At 32.0% G+C, this 15,934-nt stretch overlaps 2 protein-coding genes across 2 annotated transcripts; both read left to right on the top strand.

Moving 5' to 3' along the window:
* Positions 1-7,671: 7,671 nt before the first annotated feature.
* LOC145094887 (chromatin-remodeling ATPase INO80-like) lies at positions 7,672-8,576 on the top strand. Its single transcript, XM_079032873.1, has 2 exons — positions 7,672-8,279; positions 8,428-8,576. Exons 1-2 carry the CDS (start codon positions 7,701-7,703, stop codon positions 8,560-8,562), a joined length of 714 nt encoding a protein of 237 aa, XP_078888999.1. The 5' UTR covers positions 7,672-7,700; the 3' UTR covers positions 8,563-8,576.
* A 12-nt stretch (positions 8,577-8,588) lies between these two features.
* On the top strand, positions 8,589-14,801 carry LOC145096236 (protein CHROMATIN REMODELING 24-like). The gene is made up of 19 exons (XM_079033994.1): positions 8,589-8,618; positions 8,842-8,961; positions 9,117-9,224; positions 9,321-9,376; positions 9,460-9,550; positions 9,677-9,814; positions 9,936-9,995; positions 10,127-10,306; positions 10,577-10,648; positions 10,794-10,874; positions 10,947-11,065; positions 11,505-11,616; positions 11,693-11,761; positions 11,854-11,948; positions 12,370-12,495; positions 13,098-13,163; positions 13,248-13,380; positions 13,796-13,971; positions 14,592-14,801. The coding sequence occupies exons 1-19, from the start codon at positions 8,589-8,591 to the stop codon at positions 14,620-14,622; spliced, it is 1,863 nt and encodes a 620-aa protein (XP_078890120.1). The 3' UTR covers positions 14,623-14,801.
* The last annotated feature ends 1,133 nt before the right edge of the window (positions 14,802-15,934 follow it).

Raw genomic sequence — 15,934 nt, 5'->3', positions numbered from 1 at the left:
TGTATGCACGAGACTCGGTAGTGTCTCACTAGTTTCATGAAGGTGTTTTTTGGGGATAGATTAGTTAGATCCCTAGTTGTGGTAAGCTTGGGGTGTTCAGCAGATCGGTCAGTGGATAATAGGAAGGATTGGGAATCCTTTTCAAGCACTGAGCCGTAAGGTATTAGTGGGCTAAGAGGCTCCATGGATTATCAAGTTGGGTTCCACCCATAGGATGCTCCATGGGAGTTACAAACTCATGGGTCATGGAAATGAAGAGTCATGACACATTAGGGTTTACATGGTGTAACCCTAGAAGTGTCAACACTATATAAAGAACATATTCTCCACCAAAATCGGATACACATATGAAACAAAAGGGCTAGGCCGATTTTAGAAGTGTATATTCTCTCTAAAGTCATTCCAAAAGCATTTGGTGTTGTGTGAAGCATTTGAGGCATCACACTTGGGGTGCTAGGCTCACAAGGTTTCAAGGATCATAAGCAACAACAAGGTAAGTTATTCTATCTTTCATTCAAGCTAAAAATTGTTCCCCGTGTATGCTAGATAGGAATATAACCTTGGAATTCAACTTTGCATGATAATTAGACAAACATAGATCCAAGGTTATTAGGGTTGCATGTACACTTAGGAATTGTTAGAATGCTTAAAATCCATCAGTATTCAGTATGTATCTATAGTAATGACCAACTCTGGTATTGGCTGGAGTAATGGATACCGTGAAGGATATGTCATTCACATTGGTAGAGGAGTTGGTTAGTAGTGAAACGTTGCCTTGGGAAGGCCAGTAAACGCGTAAGGAAAAGGGGGGAGAACCCCTAGGATGTCCAACATAAGTACTCGGGGAGTACCGGAAGGATTGTCAGTTGAGTGAGTTGTGTGCTCAGATTAACGGGATTAGAGTGAATTTGAGGATTGTTATCTACAAGGACTAGCTGTATTCTGAGTGACAAAACTTTCATAGTTTTTTTGGATACGAATACGATTTTAATAGCAACACTGATAAAAAAAAATGGTAGAACTGGTAACCAAAATACAAACATGTCAACAATAATTCTCAAAAATACCAATAATAAAAAACCCACCCTAATCAATTTTTTGTTTGCTGAATATGAATAGAGGAATTAATATATATATATATATATATATATATATATATATATATATATATATATATATATTCATGACAATTTTTTGTTTGCTCGGTACGAATATCATAATAAAAAATAGGCAGAAGTTAGACAAAGAAGAATAAAACACGTTCATGGAAATTTTTTATACTTATAAATGGGCAAGAAAATAAAGCATCCATAAAAGTAGTGATACATACTTGTGAAGCAGAAGGGAAGAACATGATCAACAATGATGATTGACGATAATGCTACTTATAGGCTATAGCCGATTTTGAGGAAAATTTACGACCGCATAAAGGATAATATATATGGGTGACGCATTGTTTATGATATAAGCATGAGTCGGTGATTTGAATTACATCAACGAAAAAGTAAACAAAATACTTGTGTTCCTTCTCTAGTACATATTTTATTCAAAATTTGGTGCAATGTAAGATCAACTCTAATCCTGATGATGATGGTTATTGTTGTGCGAGATGATAGTGGTAGTTACGAGCGTTATGTGATAAAGGGAGGGCCTTGGTGAAGAAGAAAGGTATGGTACGTGAAGAGCGGCCGATGGTGGTTGGATGGTGTACGCGGCGATTCGATACATGATGTTGGTAGTTGGTTGAAGTTCAATGGTGGCTGTGGTGTTAATGGTCGGTGGTGTGTGAGTATATCTCGGTGGTGGAAGAGAAACGATGGTTTGAAGGTTCAAGATAGTAGAATTTTTTGGTGATGATATCTAGCCATAATTATAGGGGATTAAATAAAATTATATTCCATAATTACATAGTTTTAATTTAAAAATAATTAATTCAGTTAATAAAGTTATTATGTAACCCCTATGAAATGATTGGATCACACTTGGTCATATATTCACACAATAATTGTGAGCTATATATGAAACTCTCTCTCTCTCTCTCTCTCTCTCTCTCTCTCTCTCTCTCTATATATATATATATATATATATATATATATATATATATATATATATATATATATCAGTGTTGCAGAAATCGACCTTGGTGGCCGATTAATCAGTGATTAATCGTTTAACTGCCTTATACCGATTACGATTAGGTGCTTGACGGAAATTGGTCAAAATTGGTCAAAGTCGGCCTTAGCGGTCCTTGGCGGCTCTTAGCGGTCTCGACAGTTATAGACAAGAATTTTTTAGAAATTTCAGAAAATTTTAATTTTCAAATATTACACCAAAATTTTAAAATTTCAAATTTTAAGCTTTCAAATTTTAAAATATTAAACTTAAATTTTCAAAATTTTAAATTTTTAAAATTTTAAAATTTCAAATACCTAGTTTTTTAGGGAATATTAATTTTTTAAATAATTTTACTAATAATTAAGGGTCCCCGATTAATCCCTGCCTACTCCGATTAATCGTTTATCATCAGTCGACCGCCGAACGATTCTTCATGCTACTCGCCGAGTCCACTCGAAGGACTCGTCGAGTCTATTCAGTCCTTCATACATTCAGAAGCTTTTTGAATCATGCAGGGACTCCAAACTATAGATTCACTCTTCCAAGGCCTATTCCTCACGTAAAGTTGCAAACTTTACGTGTAGCTAAGGAGATCTAGGCTCAAAACACTTCATACTCGGGTTTAAGACAACCATGCTTCACCTACACCCTCAAGACTGATACTTTATGACTCTCTAGGCCAGAATACACTTAGATTTGAAATAGCAACTTCAGATTTGGGCTCCAACTCAAAATGATTCAAGGACATGGCATAAAAGCCCTAAAACTCATAGCCAAGATAGATCTAGATGCAAAGGCGTCCAAGTACTAGTTTACTACCTCCAAATGCTCTGAAATGTCTTCCCAATCCCGGATCTATAGCCCCTTCTTGCACCTCGAAGATCCTTCTTCCTTCTCCAAGCTTTAATGCACTCTTCAAGGCAAGAATTAGCCCAAAAACGGATATGGTGGCTAGGGTTTGGTGTTCTAGGTTAGAGAGGCAGTAAAGGAACCCTAGGGAAGAGAATGAGACGTTTAAATAGGCTCCAAGTCTCGGATTTAGGGTTTTCCTCGTTCAGACCAGACTCGCTGAGTCCCCTTAGCTGACTCGCCGAGTCGGTTACTTAATCGATCCCCCGGATCCCGCTCCGACTCGTCGAGTTCCTCTCTGGACTCGACGAGTTGACCCTTTAACTTAGGGTTTTCTTTCCTTTCTTGGCCTTTCTGATTTTGGGTGTTACACTAAGTATTTTTTTTTTTATGTATTTTTATGATTTTTAGGGTTTTTTGTTATATATATATATATATATATATATATATATATATATATATATATATATATAATCTCTCAATCATTTTAACCATCTTTTATTTAAAAAGAAAAACATACTAAAATTATAAATCATTTAAGTCTAATTTATTAAAGTACAATATTATCTTATATTAACAATCATACTTCAATATTGTTTAGTATTAGAATTTTTAATTATTTTTATTTCTCAATCTACTTTCATTGTCTATCGAGTAAATTAGACGAATGGTCCCTATGGTTTGGGGTAATTCGCGCATTTGGTCCCTAACTTATTTTTTTTAACTCGGAAGGTCCATACTGTTTGTTTTTGTTGCGCATTTGGTCCATGTCTTACCTAAAAAGACTAGTTTACCCTTGATTTTTTAATTTATTTAAAGAAACACACCCCCAATCCCAACCCCCACCCCCACCTCACATTATCTTACGTAAAAAGACTATTTTACTTTATTAATATATGGACATAATAGTCCTTTTAGGTAAGACAAAGATCAAGCAAGTAACAAAAACAAACATCAAAGACTTTCTGAGTTAAAAAATATGGACACAAATCTGTGGTTTCTATGTGTCTCTAACCTAGTGTGTGTGTGTGTGTGTGTATATATATATATATATATATATATATATATATATATATATATATATATATATATATATAAGAGGTCAGTTCAATTGAGAAAATAAAAAAGGTTGAGAATGGGGTAATCATTCTCTGTCACTCATTTATTTTGCCGCAAAAGCCTCCGTTGTACTAGCGGTAAAGGGAAAGGAATCCACATATGTTTTCCAACAAAACATGTTTCCTTAAACTATGTTAATCATTACCTTAATATATACAAAAAACATAGTTTTTTTTTTAATTTTTAAAAAGCTATTTTTATCGAAAAATGATTTTAAATATACCAAAATTAATAATTTTTTATTCTCTACAAATAGACATCCATATTGATATAGTTTTAAGATAAAATAAAAAATTTATATATATTTTTTACTTTTTCAACTATCGTTATGAAAAAAATGCGTTAGATTTTTAGTACATTATATTCGTTATTCACTTATGAATAAAAATATGATTAATTTTTTTACAGATTAAGTATCATTTATATATAAATATAACATATAATAAACTATTTACTGCTTACATCAACTCTCGTCACATGTTATATTCACATATGAATAAAACGTGTATTGACTTTTCTTATACATTATACTAATATACGAAGAACACATCTATCACATTTTTGTTACAGTTCATTTGTTATTCTTATATGAATAATTAGTTCAAAATTTCAAAACACTTCATCTTTTTTTAATATACTACTTATTTATATATGAATAACAAATGAACTGTAGCAAAAATTTTATAAATGTTTTATTAATATATGAATATAACATATGACGATAGCTAATAAACGTTCTATTCATATATAAATATAACATGTGACGAAAGATGATGTAAAAAATATATTTTAGGTAAGAAAAATTTATAACGTGTTATATTAATATATAAACGATACTTAAATTGTAAAACTGTAATAAAAATCTGATATGCTTTTATTCACTTATGAATAACGATAGCTGAAACTCTAAATTTTTTTTTTATTTTATCTCAAAATTATAATTAACATGAATGTCTATTTATAGAGAAAAAAAATTATGAATTTTGATATAATTAAAATAAATTTTCGATAAAAATAACATTTTAAAAACATGTTGTGTTTATACTTTATATAAATATATAATAAATTTAAAAACATAAAAGCTAATTTGAAACTATTTAAATAAATGATAAATATATGTACATAATAAACATTAAAAAAAATAAATAATTAAAAAAATTTATATAAAACAAAGTGGGTGCAATTTGAAACATTTATATGAATTAAGAGGGTGTTTGAGATTGTTTTTAAAAAACTTTTGAATTTAACTTTTAAAAAAAATCAAAAAACTGCCAAAGATATTTGGCTAAGGAAAAAGATATTTTAAAATAACCTTTTATATAGAAGGAAAAATTGGGTTTTCAAAAGTCACAAATTCTGTCTTTTTGTAACTTTTGAAATTTTAATTAAAAAGTTGGTTTTTATCCTAAAAACAAATACAAATACATTTTAAAAAATTTCTTTTAAAAAAAGTCACTAATCAAAAAGTCTTTAACCTTAAAAAAAATAATCTCAAACACCATTTAGAGGGTTAATCAAAAACATTTAAATAAATATGAAATACTTAAACTATCATATCAAAAAGATAGTTATGACGGTGGGTGTGAATACTTGTTAGGAGTATGCTAATAACACACACCCTCATTGATATTTTTATAAAAAGTAAATTTATATTTAACTAGTTATAATAAGTTTTTGAGTAAATTACACGAATGGTCCCTATGGTTTAGTGTAATTTGTACATTTGGTCCCTAACTTCTTTTTTTAACTCGGAAGGTCCATATTGTTTGTTTTTGTTACGTGTTTGGTCCCTATCTTACCTAAAAAGACTATTTTGACATTGATTTTTTAATTTATATTAAATAAACACACCCCCAAACCCACCCCCTCACCTTACCTTACCTACCCCACAATTTTTTCGTATTTAAATAATAGTTTTTTTAGATAAGACAGGGACCAAGCGCGTAACAAAAACAAACAGTAGAGACCAAACGCGTAACAAAAACAAGCAGTAGGGACCAAACGCGTAACAAAAACAACAATAGAAACCTTTTGAGTTAAAAAAGTAAGTTAGGGACCAAACACGCAAATTACCCCAAACCATAGGGACTATTCGTGTAATTTACTCTTAAGTTTTTTCAAAAATTAATACTTTTATAAGAAGTAAATCTACTAGTTATAATTTTTTTCAAAAATTAATGCAATTTGGACTAATAAAAATATCTTAAAATTTAATTAGGGCCTAGGTAAAATTGAGTGTTTTTTCAACCAACCAAAAAAAATGATGCCAGTGAATAAAGAAGAAGCTGACGTAATTTGACTATTAGATACTATTGAAAGGTCATCTCTTGCTATACCCATGAAGCTACACACATATAGGAGAGAGGGATGGCTGGTGCATTCTCCAAGAAGCCAATGAGTTTGAATCAGCTTCACAATCGCTTCGTCACCCCTTCTCATTCCACAACATCTGGTATGTTTATGTATATCATCGTTTCTTTATCACTATTAATTAAACTTTATATATAATTATCTAGAGATTTTTTGTGGGAATTTTGGAAGTTTCTAAATCCTAGTTTGACATATGATTGTTTACGTTAGCTTGCTACTATCTGAAAGGCATCAACAATCACCCACACAAAGATCATGAATGACGATAAAGGTTTGTCTGTCGAACGAGCTGATGATGGTGAAAATAGTGCCTGCTATGATGAGCTCGAGATCATCGGTTCTGGTTCCTCTCTCTCTCTCTCTCTCTCTCTCTCTCTCTCTCTCTCACAGACACACACACACATGTACAGTAGTTCTAGCGTTCTGCTCTATTTTTATGTAATCAAACATATTATTGAGCTTTAAGCTTGAAACCAGCGATAATATGTGTAAAATGTAATATTGTAAATTTAGGATTTAAGAATGCAAGATATGTACAACGCTTTTTTTCCTTGAAATACATAATTTGAGAAGAACATTAATATACTTGTAAATGAACAGTGTTGGTAAGTCACTAGATTGCACAACAGACACAGTAGTAATATTTTGGACGCGTTCATCTTAATCTCTAGCAATATTTTGGGCTGTTGGTCTTTCTCTCGACACAGGTTTCTTCGTATGGCTTTCTCATGCGTGTTTAGAAACAATCTACGCTTGATTGACATCCATGATTCTCTCAAACTTGCCTTAATTATATATTTACCTTCACTTTATTTTATGTCCAATTATGGGTGTGAATATTTGAATATAATACCTTCTAGGAGTTTCCTTAGGTCTTGATTGTACCTATTTTGTATAAACTGATAACTGCATGTTGAATGAAGAAAAAAAAAACTCAAGGAACAGATCTTAGTCCTTTAAATTTAAAAAAACGTGCTTGAAGTTAATCTTGGATTTTAGGCAACTTACATTTAAAATGGTAATCTTTTATGTCATTTTGTGGCTTATACAATCTTGCTGCTTTTTTTGCGATGAGGCAGAGGAAACCCCATTGAATATATGAACTCCCAATGCCTGAGCAATGTGAAAATAGTGCCTCTCTTTCAGAGCAATGGTAATCCATTTTCTTTCCATCCCTTGTAATGTATATATGAATCTTTTTTGGTTTTCAGGGTTTTAGAGTATACATTTGTGATAATATTATAGCCATGGGAAAACATCAGAAAGTTGAAGTAAATGAACGCCTGAGGTTCTGCAAACTTGTGGTCAAAGATGGTGAAGAAGAAGACGACAAATATCATGAGGTTGATTCTGATCATATCTCAGTTGCAGGTTCTGAATTTGACTCCCCCACTCCTGTAAACAATGATGGGAACAAATACGATGATGGTGATAAAATTAGCAATATAATGTCAAGGCTTAAGATTCTATCAATAGAAAAGGGAAGACACCCCATCAAACAGCTTCCAAATTCCTCTGATTCGGTTATAAATGAAAAGTTCAATCAACAGAAGCCGGGTGGAATCTTTAGTAGTAATCCAAAAGTTGTTAATGAAAATACTTTTCCAGAGTTTCAAATATCGAACAATGACATAAATAATTCCACTTCAGGAGACGAATTACCATTTTCTCTTAGTGATCCCAAGTTCGATTTTTTGTTACCTAGTAAGATTGCAAACATGTTATACCCTCATCAGCGTGAAGGTTTGAAGTGGCTTTGGTCTCTTCATTGTAAAGGGAAAGGTGGTATTTTGGGGGATGACATGGGCCTTGGGAAGACCATGCAGGTATGCATTTGTGTGTCCTCTTTTCTATATGGTTCATCTTGTTTTGTTTTCACTCAATAGACAGATTTATAACATAGTGCAGAACTAATTTAATTCACTATATATAAGGTAGATCAATGACTCTAATTAATCTTTTGTGTTATTTCAGATATGTAGCTTTTTGTCGGGGCTATTCCACTCAAACTTGATAAAGAGGGTATTGATAATTGCTCCCAAGACATTACAACCCCATTGGATGAAAGAACTAGGTGTGGTTGGTCTTTCAGAGAAGACAGGAGTGTGAGTTTGTTTGATTAATTAACCGGTTCTATGCCTTTTTCTTTACATCTTTTGCTTATAGTTTTGCACTTTAGTGCCCATTAGTTTATTTTTTTACTTTTCCGATTCTTTGGGACTTGTGCAGAAGCTCAACAATATCAGCTCCAACATATACTCCGGGTAGTCTTTGACTTGATGTTTTCAACTCAAATTAAGATGCATATATAAAACATTTACTAGTATTCAGTTGAAGTTGATGCATACTGGTGGTCTAATTGTGATTTTTCATGATTTTTTTATGTAGGGTAACGCTATTCTTCTCACAACTTATGATATTGTTCGTAATAATATCAAGTCTTTATCTGGAGAACATGAAAAGATGGAGGAGGATGCTATTACCTGGGATTACATGATTCTTGATGAGGTATATTTTATGCTTGCAATAAGGGTGTTTTTCTTAATAAATGGTTGTTTATCGTGGGTGTTATTTTGCTTCATTTTAGAAAGATTTTGCAATAGACATTGTTTGATTTCTCATGAACATGAAGATCATTTGTTATATTAAATATCTTAATGTAGGGACATCTCATAAAGAATCCTAGTACACAAAGGGCTCAAAGTTTGCTTAAGATACCTTGTGGTCATCGTATAATAATGAGTGGCACCCTGCTGCAAAATAATCTAAAGGTACGTATACATTTTTATTAAACTATTAATTGATTATGAATTACACAATAATTTATATCCAAATCCATTTTATTAATCATTTGCTTTGTAATTTAGGAACTGTGGGCTTTGTTTAACTTCTGTTGTCCAGGGCTTTTGGGTGACAAGATATGGTTGGTTTTCAGTTATGGTTTCAGTTGCTTGTTGTTATTTTCTTTATTCTTATTTTTATGTTATTTCACTATATTCTTTTCAGTTTTAAGCATAAATATGAGTTGGAAATCCGTCGGGGAAATTACAAAAAAGCATCTGATGAAAATAAGCGCAGGGGTTCAGTTGCTGCAAAGGTTATAGTTCCCTAGATATCATGGCAATAATTAATTTGATATGGTTGAAACTATAAAAATTTAAAATCTGGTTCTATATGGATCATAGTTTTTGTCTTTCTGAAATTCATCCAAACTTACAAACAGGATTTAAGAAATTGCATTCAGCCCTATTTTCTCCGACGTTTAAAAAGCGAGGTGTTTCGTGATGATGATGCTACAAACACTGCTAAACTTTCTAAAAAGAATGAGATAACTGTGTGGTTAAGATTGTCGGGTTTCCAGGTATTGACTATAAGGGTTTTTCACTATAAGATATGCTTTCTTTTACTTGTTTAATTAATGAATAAGTTTTAAAAGACATATGTTACATTCATGTGATATGTCCATCTCTTTTTGGCTGCAGCGCCAATTATATGAAGCCTTTTTGAATCGTGAGATCGGTTCACCTTTGGCTGCTGTCTCGGTATTGTAGTTGGTTTACCTTCTACTTCTATTTTGCTAGATTAATGTTTATGCTTACGTACATAACATTAATATATAGATTATCGTTTTGGTTAATGTTTATTCTTGACATATGTCGTTTTTTGGAAGTAGATATTGAAAAAGATATGTGATCATCCACTTCTCTTAACAAAGAGAGAGGTTAAAGATGTACTAAAAGGATTGAAATCAGTGCTAAATCCAGAAGATCATGCGGATGCTGCAGAGAGATATGACACTGGGGAAAATCATGACATCCTCTCATGCAAGATCTCATTTATTATGTCTTTGCTGGTTAGAACATTACATGCCCTTAGGTTTTGTTTCTTTTATTTTCATCAATCAAGTATTGTTATGGATAAATGATGTTATGGAAATATTTGAAAGATCATGTTAACAACGGAAAATTTGCACAAAAGGTGGGCATGTAACAAGAAAAGATTTTGTACATTAAGTTGTTCTTTTTGCTTTAAGTTGTCATGTCTCCAAAAAAACAATAGCTTAATTAGTTGAATGTGTATTTTATAGCATCATGTACAATGTGATTTTTTTATTCTATTACAGGGTAATCTTATTCCGGAAGGCCATAAAGTTCTTATCTTTTCCCAGACTCGCATATTGCTTAATCTTATTCAGGTTTGTTTCAATGCCTTCTCTTATATCTAAGAAGTAGCATGCTCACATAGATTGCAATTTTGTTATTCTTATTATGTAGAAATGCTGTTATCTATACCTTGCAGGGTTTTAAGCAGATATTGTTTTATTTTTTTATTTTTTTTAGGATGCTCTTAATGCCAAAGGTTACAAGTTCTTACGGATGGATGGTACTACCAAAGATAGTGAAAGATTAAAGATTGTCCATGTAAGTTTTTCTCTTGTAGTGACTCCTTTAATATATTTTATTCAATACAAATATTATGTGTATCGATAACAGGATTTTCAAGAGGGTGTTGGAGCTCCGATATTTCTTTTGACTACACGAGTTGGTGGTTTGGGTCTTACCCTAACAAAGGCGGATCGGGTCATTGTGGTTGATCCAGATTGGAATCCAAGGTTGCTCTTCTACTTAGATTGTGATGAATGTTATTCTGGCTATATATTAGCTTTGAAATAATCCGGATTAAGGTGTTGTTTCTTTTTGATTTAATGAAAGCAATAATTAATCCGGTAAGTTGTATATGGTTGTTTCTTTTTTACCTAATGCAGAAGAACAACCCAACACAAAAAGCCATAGAAATGAGGCTTCTTTTTCATTAAGTCCTAACTTTTTTTTAAAAAAATCCCTCATCTATGTCTTTCATCCATTTCGCCAAGTGTGATGTTAGTAATTCAAATATTTTTTTAAACTTCATTTAGCCATTCACCAGACACACTTAATGAGAAAAGAAAAGAAATAGTTCTTAACTTCTTATTAGAAGCTCTATAAATCCCATAAACATGCATGCTATATATAAAATCCAGTGACATTTTTATTTATTAATAATTATTGCAGTACTGATAATCAAAGTGTTGATCGTGCATATCGTATTGGACAGAAGAAGGATGTTATTGTATACTGTTTGATGACTTGTGGTACCATTGAAGAAAAGATATACATAAAACAGGTTAAACATCATCTGATCTTTGAGTTCTTACACATGTGGCATATAGCTTAATTATTGCTTAAATTTAATGACACAGATATACAAAGGGGGTCTATTCAAAAGTGCTACCGAAGACAAAGAGCAAATTCGCTATTTCGATTATTGGGTGAGTACTGGAAAGTTGGACATTATTCTTATTTTACTTCACTTAATAATTAATCAATGGGAAACAATACTCACATGTGCTTGATATCTCAGGATCTTAAGGAGCTTTTCAGTCTCCCGGAGCAGGGTTTTGATGTTTCTCTAACTCAGCAACAGTTACATAAAGAGCATGATTCTGAACACAAAATGTTTGTAATTCCTTTAACCCTTCATTTGAAATATGTTCACTAGCATGATATAAATTATTAGTTTTTTGATCTTTTGTAGAAGAAAATTTTCATTTACTATCTTATATGCTTTCTGCAAAACTATGGACATTAAGACCTTGTTTTTTCCCAAGTGTTTCCTGGATAAATGATCTGTAAAAGTTGTTTGGAAAAAATGATGGCATACTTGGGGAAATGGATGTAAAAAATAAATGAGGGCATAATTTAAAAAAAGTTCGGACTTTATGGGGAAAGCCTCATTTCCCTACTTTCCCTATTAGACTGTTAAGTAAAAAAGAAACAAATTCTAAGTTACTTATGATCATCTCATTATTAGATAAACATGATACCTGGCTTTCGGTCTACATTAAATTAACCATTTTATTGATATTCATTATTATAGGGATTCATCTCTCTCAGTTCACATAAAGTTTTTGGAATCTCTTGGTATTGCTGGTATTAGTCACCACAGTTTGCTCTTCTCCAAGACCACTCCAGTGCCAATCATGCAAGACTATGAACTTAGAAGGTAAGACCCCTTTCGGCTTTCAAGGGCATTTTGGGGTTTCTAGATTTAGAATTTTGGCACACGTTATTATACAACTATTTTTGTCCACATGATGATTGTTCGGTTATTAACCTTGCTCAATCTACCTTGTGTGTTCAAGTAACCTTATTGCATATATCTTGGTAGTTGATGCCCATATTATATCGGGTTAGATGCCAGAAAATGCAATGTACGTGCATTTATTTTTGTTTATTATATCATTATATACTTTTTATTTCTTCCTATTATGTCATTTTACTTTGAAAAATCTACTGGCTGATTATGGAAATTTCATTCAAATACAAAGCCATTTTTACTGCTGTAATAATCTAGATTTTTAAAAGTATGTCCTAAAAAGAAACAAACTCAAAGTATAATGCTATAATAGAAAAAAAAAATAAGAAGGATACTATCATACACAAATAAGTGAACGGAGTTGCTATTTCTTGCATTTCTTATTATATATCAAATGTTTGATGTTCTATAGTAGCTTGAATTTCCATATTTTTCCAGTTTTTATGATATAGTTGTTCAAAAAGTGTCCTCTATATGGATTCCTAATAAGCTCCTGGAATGGATTCTAGGATCAGGCAATCAATGTATCCAGGCAACACATTTTCACACTCCACACGTGAACGAAATATGGATACGTATGTCTTCTCAAAATCTCCATACTCTTACGTCAAAGCTCTTTGTTTTTCTATTCTTTTTATTGTTATAGTCTTCATTTTCAGTCGCTCTCGATTTTCTTTCAATCCAAAGGATTATCCCGTTAAAAGGAAGAATCTCTCCGGGTGTATTTCCAACAACCTGCCAGAATCAGAAATCAAACACCGAATTAACCTATCGAATATTTTTGCAAACAAGGTATCCTCTATCTCATTTACAAGTAAATGAAGCTAAATTTGTTGTTTATATGTATACGGCTTTGCTTCAATGTTCATAATGTTCGAGTTATGAAGCATCATCACGTTTAGCATGGCCTTTTCTTTTATTTTCCTTTTTGTCCGGACGAAATCTACACATGCATTGTTTCTCTTTTTCCCATTAATTGATGACTATATAAATGATGTTTTTGAGAAAATTACAGCACACTTGGGTAAATGAAATGAAAAGATAAATGAAGGAATTTTTAAAAAAGTTAGGCCTGAATCCTTCAGGCCTACTATTTGAAACAGTAATACATTTGTATTAATTAATATGATATATGCATGTAATTAACAAAAGAAATACTAAATAGTTATAATAAAAACTTATTGTCCTTCATTTCTTCCAATTGAAGAATGACAATCCAGGTCCTTCTGAAACGTGGAACCAATCTTGGGCACATATAACAGCTTCTCTTAAATTATTGCAAAATGGATCAAGAACACGACCTTCTATGCTAAAAGTGGACTCCAAAGCAGCCCTAGAAACTGGTATTGCAAGCACATCTCGTGACATCATACAAAGAGTAAGGTATAATTTTTGCCGATCCTTCCACCATTGTAAAAATGTCAAAAATTGATACACTTGGGTCGCACTCATCTTCATGCATGCTAAATATTATGAAATTGCTGTTTATCTTTCTAAGAGTGATATGTTATCCTCCTAAATAATAAAAAAGAGAGGTAAAATTATAGGTAATAGCAATCTGTTGTACTTTACTTTGTATCCGTACTAGCAATGAACTTGCATTTCTTTACTCATAATAGCAGTTTATTTTTCTTTATACATAAAGTACAACGTATATGCATTTCCTTGCCCATGATAGCATCATATTTGTATCTCTTTACGGGCAATAGCAATGTGTTAACACTTAACATATAAAACTGCATGACCTATATTGGTAGCGAAATGTAAGTACATTGTTGTTATGGGTACAAAATAGAATAGCATTGCCATAATCTGTAACAAATGAAAAATAGGTTGTTATTTTCTTGAAAATGAAAGTTAGGTTAACGGTCTGTGGCGAAAAACCTGAAGTGTAACCAAAGCATAGATTTTTACAATAATTGGTGCGTCAATTCATGGATATCTTGTGTATGATCATAAATCTTGATGATATCTAATCTTCAATTCTTGTGTGATTAATTCAGGAAATGGTTTCAAACTTATCGAAGAAAATAGAGAAATAGATTGGTAATATATCTATCTCTATAATTGGTGGTTTTAAAAGTATCATGAGTCCTTATGTTCAATTCATGTTCCACTGTACATGTTTTGTGATGTTGTAAAGATCATGGCTATTTTGTATACTTTTATGCAATCAGGTATGTTTACATGTAAGGTAAGCTTGATGTTTATAATCATGGATTTAAACTTAACTACTCTTGTAGATCTAAACTTACTTTAAACAGCTTGGAAGAAACGTGAATCAAAACTTTGAACAAGTGGAGTTTGATCATAACAAAGACAATAGAAAAAACTTACAAAGTATTAAAAACGATACTTTCAAACACAACACAGATGTGTGTGTTAGGTTGAAATGTTCTTTTATTTAGAACCGGAACAAAAGAAACCAACTTACACTCTATAGTACAAGAAAGAAAAAAAAAAAAAAACAACCTTCTAGAACCTTGTAGACTAATAATTGTGAGTTCAATGGGAGAGTTGAATGAGGTGATAAGTTTATTTGTCATTCAATGGATTAAACTCTATCATAGTGAGATGTCATATTGACATTCAATGAATTTGGGGTTCAATGGCTAAACTCTTGGGAAAAAAGAAAATTTTAAATTCTTAAATATTTACTATAAATTAGCTTTTGTAATTTTCTATTGAACTTTGTAGAGTTCAATGCAGCGTAGAAAAAAATTGATAGAGTTGTATGAAATATAAAAATAGATATGGCAATCCATTGAAATCTACGGAATTCAATGTATTGTGGATGCCCTGAGTATTAAGCACTACATCTCTTTGTTTTGTGGTGTCTTACAACTGAGACTGTATTTATACTTAAACCAGCCTGCTATAGTTATTGTTACGATTTATTGTGTTCACCATGTGAACATAATAAGTTATCATTCTCTTATGGTGGCTCAGTGGATTTTTATTATGCACCTACCAGTTTGTGTTTCATCTCACACTCTATTTTGTGGTGTTATACAACTAAGGTTAGAACCTCTATTAATACTTAAACTAGCATGCTATAGTTATTGTTTCCATTTATTGTGTTCATTGTTCACCATGTGAAGATAAGAAGTTATCTCAAACATGCAAACGAATGTAGGGTTTTCCATCTCATGCTGAATCTCTCTCTTCCTGAAATCGGTTCAATCGACGACTATGCTTGATGGCCAAATCGATCCGTCTCATGGGTTACCCAGAAATCGATTTGTCTCTATCTAGATTCTCTACCCTGAAAGAAAAATCAGTCTCACCTAGAAATCGGTTTCAATCTTGGTTTCGAAGAGTCGTCATCGGAAGAAATCAATTTTGA

The sequence above is a fragment of the Lactuca serriola genome, chromosome 3 (assembly GCF_051521515.1).
Source record: "Lactuca serriola cultivar US96UC23 chromosome 3, Lser_US96UC23_V15, whole genome shotgun sequence".
Taxonomy (NCBI): Eukaryota; Viridiplantae; Streptophyta; class Magnoliopsida; order Asterales; family Asteraceae; genus Lactuca; species Lactuca serriola.
Note: the sequence above shows the minus strand (reverse complement) of the source record. Positions and strands in the feature narration are given on the sequence as shown.

What these genes read in the sequence shown, in the direction of transcription:
- LOC145096236 (XM_079033994.1), top strand. Translation starts at nt 8,589, where the DNA reads ATGCCTTTTTCTTTACATCTTTTGCTTATA. An exon ending in CTTTTGGGTGACAAGATATG is followed by an intron (nt 9,377 to 9,459) that starts GTTGGTTTTCAG and finishes TATTCTTTTCAG; the next exon opens with TTTTAAGCATAAATATGAGT. An exon ending in CAAGACTATGAACTTAGAAG is followed by an intron (nt 12,496 to 13,097) that starts GTAAGACCCCTT and finishes AATGGATTCTAG; the next exon opens with GATCAGGCAATCAATGTATC.
- LOC145094887 (XM_079032873.1), top strand. Translation starts at nt 7,701, where the DNA reads ATGGGAAAACATCAGAAAGTTGAAGTAAATGAACGCCTGAGGTTCTGC. An exon ending in GCCTTGGGAAGACCATGCAG is followed by an intron (nt 8,280 to 8,427) that starts GTATGCATTTGT and finishes GTGTTATTTCAG; the next exon opens with ATATGTAGCTTTTTGTCGGG.